The following is a 4,069-nucleotide window of genomic DNA, read 5'->3' on the forward strand; positions in this document are numbered from 1 at the left end:
GACAAGCTGTGAGCCAAATCCATAGTACCCGCATGTTTCTGTCGATTGGTGGAAACGCAAGGTCTCAATCAGTATGCTTCTTTTGATGTGCGAGAGGACGGGATGTTATGGTTGATATAGTACGCCGCTCTCCTGTTTTGTGTACCTGGTGTCTACCATCCGGCAGTTGGTTTGTTGATCCAAAGGTTTGGCGAGACAGCATGGGCTAAATACATACATCTAAGTTCTGATTGATGTCGCATATATATTGAAAGATCTCACCCCAGCGGGCTGGGAAACACTCAGTTGAACCTCATTCTAGGGTTTCTTCCAGATTTCCAGATTTCAGATCTCTTAGCCGGCAGAGCATGAGAACCTCGAACGTTGGCCCCATTGTCCAATAGGAGAGTGGGAAGTGACGAAAATGGTTGGTTTGGTGGGTTTGAAACCCTATTCTACTCCACATAGGTAACCCTGGCAGGTGATCAGCTCGTCCTTGATCAACATCCTGATTCCGGAGAAAAGACATATGTATAATCGAATCGTACCTCGTGTTTGGAAACCAATTGCCAGAGTAATGTGTTCGCGATGAGAGTACTACTCCGGAGTATCACTGAGTGAATCGCCCCATCAATGAATTGATTAATTAATCACTGCCTCATCTCTGATTCGATGATATTCATTCCGCCCCCAAACCTCGCTGATTCTGTCGACTGCCAGTTACGGGAGTACTTCCTTGGCACGATGGATGTTGGCATGACGGAGATCGACTACTGGACTATGATGGATATCCTAAATACCCAAAGCAGGGGAGATAATCAGGGGTACTACTACTGGTATTTTCCAGGAGCAAAACATCGGATTTCGACACTCACAGAGGAAGGAATGCAGCTAAAACATACAGAGCAGTTGGAAACATTCGGGACCCAACTGGTCCTATTCTGTAAATATTCGGAAATTCCGGCTGCTTGGTAGGATTTAGCTCGGTGTTTGTCAGGCAACGTGAGAAGAGCAACCAGAAAACAGTGTCGTAAATTCGATATCTTCAACTTTTTGCTGGAATCAGACACCCGAGGAGCGCAAATCATCCGACAGGTAACTCTACTACTGTACCGTTGCTACCAACATCTGTGTTGTCTGCGCAAGTTACATTCGATACCTTCCCGCGAACTACTAGCGGTCTCATATGAATAGTACCTTAGTAGTTGAGTAGGCTAATCAACTCACGAGGAAACTAAGTACGCCAAGAGTTTCTCAGTCTCGCAGATTCGTACTATATTACGAATTTGAAATTCAGTTTTGCAGTTTGGTCTGATGCTATAGTATACGAACACAAGCGTGCTGTACCAATAATGCTCGTGAGGAATTGGTTGGGAACCAGCCTGAAGGGAAAGACGAATTGGACGAAGTCACGATGACATTGCAGCCATGCTTCTAATGTGATGATTGCCAATGAGGCGTTTTCTGGAGGATTCTCCAGGAGAAGAACTCTCAGAGCAACCATTCTAAGCACTCTTTCATAAATACCGGCTGAAGCAAGAGCACTCCAACGCCCCATTTTCCCAAAATCACCCACGAACTATTGTCTCTAATCACCACCAAATAATCTTGTCAAACTTCCAGCGTTGTATCCTTTCGTCTTCAATGGGTTATCGACATTCACCCATCATATCCCAAACGAGAAAGAAGTATAGAAAACTGCGAGACAAATTTTCTATCTTCCAAAGGTAATTGAAACAAAATAACGGTAGTCTCTTCGTACGAATTTATGTATCTATATTACAGAATAGGTAGATTATCTATCTGTAAGGCCGCGTCTAGACGACATCTGGCTATAGAAAGAGCTTCCGCGTCAGGCCCTCGGAGGTGGCGCGCTGACTGGATGAGCAAAGGTGTCACCGACACCAACTGGAAATCCCAACTGACTTACAGCAGGTACTAGAAACGACATGATCTTTGAAACTTACGTTGCCAATCTTATGTTTACTCTCCTCTCGAGAGTTGGTGAAGAATTCGGACCCTATTCGTGTTCTTAACAGAATGGGATGCTGGAAGTCAGTTGGAGACGATTGTCGGTAATGATTACAGAAACAAATCTGGGTGGGATCGTTTTAAATGGGAACTAGGTGCCGAAGAGCTTTTGCTCATCCAATTCAGCATGTCACCTTGCAGAAGGTTAGTCCTGAATTTCGAACGGTTATGTGGTGACTCTCGAAAGGTGGTCCTGAGAGATGAGTCATCACAAGGCATGGGAACAGTGTCATCATGGTCTCCTCGGGGTTGTCTTTACCCTTCGGGAATGGTTCCGCACGAGAACTGTTGGTGAACGGTGCAGCATACGGCAGTAATTCCGAAGTTCTCGTCACAAAAGATCAGTCGTGATTATTATGGCCAGTGATTGATTTGGACTTTAAGGCTCGAGTCTAAATAATTCCCATACGAGTTTAGTATCAGACTGTCCAATGGAAGCAGCAAGGACGACGGTGGATGATCGATGGTACGCGTTGATATTGGTGATGGAAGAACTAGCCGAAGCGACTTGCCACGGTCCGCAAGTCCGTATGTAACGCATTACAGCTTGACAATCGCGTTACTAAAATGTATAGGACATCTGACAGAATACACTCATTCAGCTCAAAACCAATGCATAAATTATTGATCATGAAGGACAACATGGCAGAAACATTACAAAATGGACATGATCAACTGCGGTACATATCAGGTCCTCCCCACTATTTGATGAACCCACAGGGCCACTTGGGGTCAGCAATCACGTCCTTTTCTTCACTGTGTTCAAGAAGTTCCTCCAATTTCTTGAAGTCCGTACAAACTTGCATCTGAACGAGACCTGGTGAACGAACTCCATCAGTAAATGTCAGTGCATATCCAGACCCATCCTTCTTTATAGCAGGCGTATCCTCTGACGGTCCCCAGTACTGTTTGCCGGAGAGCTTGTAGGCTGAAAGGGCACTGATAAGCAAGTCCGTTGCAGTGACATTGTGGTAACCTATATTATCGTCTTCGTCCGGCTCCGTGTTCAAGAGTCGGTCCACTCCCGGGGGTGACAAGAAGTGGAAAGACCACTGTAATATGGACGTCGAAGATAACACGGCTCTTATAACGGTAATATACCATTGGTCACCCTCATAGCAAATTTCGAGGAGGTCTTCAAGTTGCGTTGATGGCCGCTTTTCGCCACATTTGACACCGGACTTACTGTCCATAATTAGACATTGTTGTCTTCGGAATGTTCAGGTTTCAGCTCGTCCTTACAGAAACAAGGGATTGCTGTAGATATCGTAATTTGGCGCTTCAAGGTCATCCGCATATCCTGGACCCAATCGCCAAGCGTAAGGAATTAGAGCGGCAAAGAACATTCTCTTCACTTCTTGATGGTAATCGAACAGGGTTTGATTGCCGTCAAAGGTGAAGAAGGTTCCCCCATCAACCATCCTCGACAGGTACCGCATACTGCTCGATGATCCGTTGAAGAGGTTCTCGATTTGTTTCTCTTGCATAAACATATACCGTTCAAATAGAAAGGTCAATACATCCGAAATTTGTTTTTCAGTCATTCTTCCATCGTACTTCCTAGGTTGATGGATCAGCGTTCCAAATTGCTTAATTGCGCGCCCAGCAAAAATGGGTCACCCCGGCGCTTCGAACGCAGAAGACTTACTCAGGCACATGGATCAATCCATAAGGCATCGCCATCCCGGCGGCCTGCACGATTGTATCCTTGACTCTATCCCTGGTTGTGTTGTATTTTTTGTCCAGGGCCGCCAGCTCCTCCGGAGTTTTTTCTCTGTTTTTGCCTTTTCTCGCATTTATCCGCAGGTTCTTTATGTGATTCAGCACCCGGCTTAAAACTGAGGAGTGTGGTGTCAGTATCGACTCTCTACTGTGTGGTATGCTGAATATCAACTTACTTCTCCCTGACCCTGCACCGATTGCTCCAAGGCCAAGAGTTATCAACGGAATAATAAGGTCCCCAAACCAGCTCAAGTCTGGGGGTTTAGGGGCAAAAATGTCCGTGAACTCATAGACTTTGCCTTCGGCAGCGGCATGAGCAGTCATCAGGCCGAGGTAA

General features: G+C 45.8%; 1 protein-coding gene across 1 annotated transcript; it reads right to left on the bottom strand.

Moving 5' to 3' along the window:
* Nucleotides 1–2,711: 2,711 nt before the first annotated feature.
* VTN49DRAFT_863 (uncharacterized protein) lies at nucleotides 2,712–4,056 on the bottom strand (the record flags this gene model as incomplete). Its single annotated transcript, XM_069416531.1, has 4 exons — nucleotides 2,712–3,195; nucleotides 3,253–3,570; nucleotides 3,659–3,848; nucleotides 3,909–4,056. 4 exons carry the CDS (start codon nucleotides 4,054–4,056, stop codon nucleotides 2,712–2,714), a joined length of 1,140 nt encoding a protein of 379 aa, XP_069272649.1.
* Nucleotides 4,057–4,069: the final 13 nt, after the last annotated feature.

Source organism: Thermomyces lanuginosus (assembly GCF_041956635.1).
Source record: "Thermomyces lanuginosus strain ATCC 200065 unplaced genomic scaffold VTN49scaffold_2, whole genome shotgun sequence".
In the NCBI taxonomy this organism is placed as follows: Eukaryota; Fungi; Ascomycota; class Eurotiomycetes; order Eurotiales; family Trichocomaceae; genus Thermomyces; species Thermomyces lanuginosus.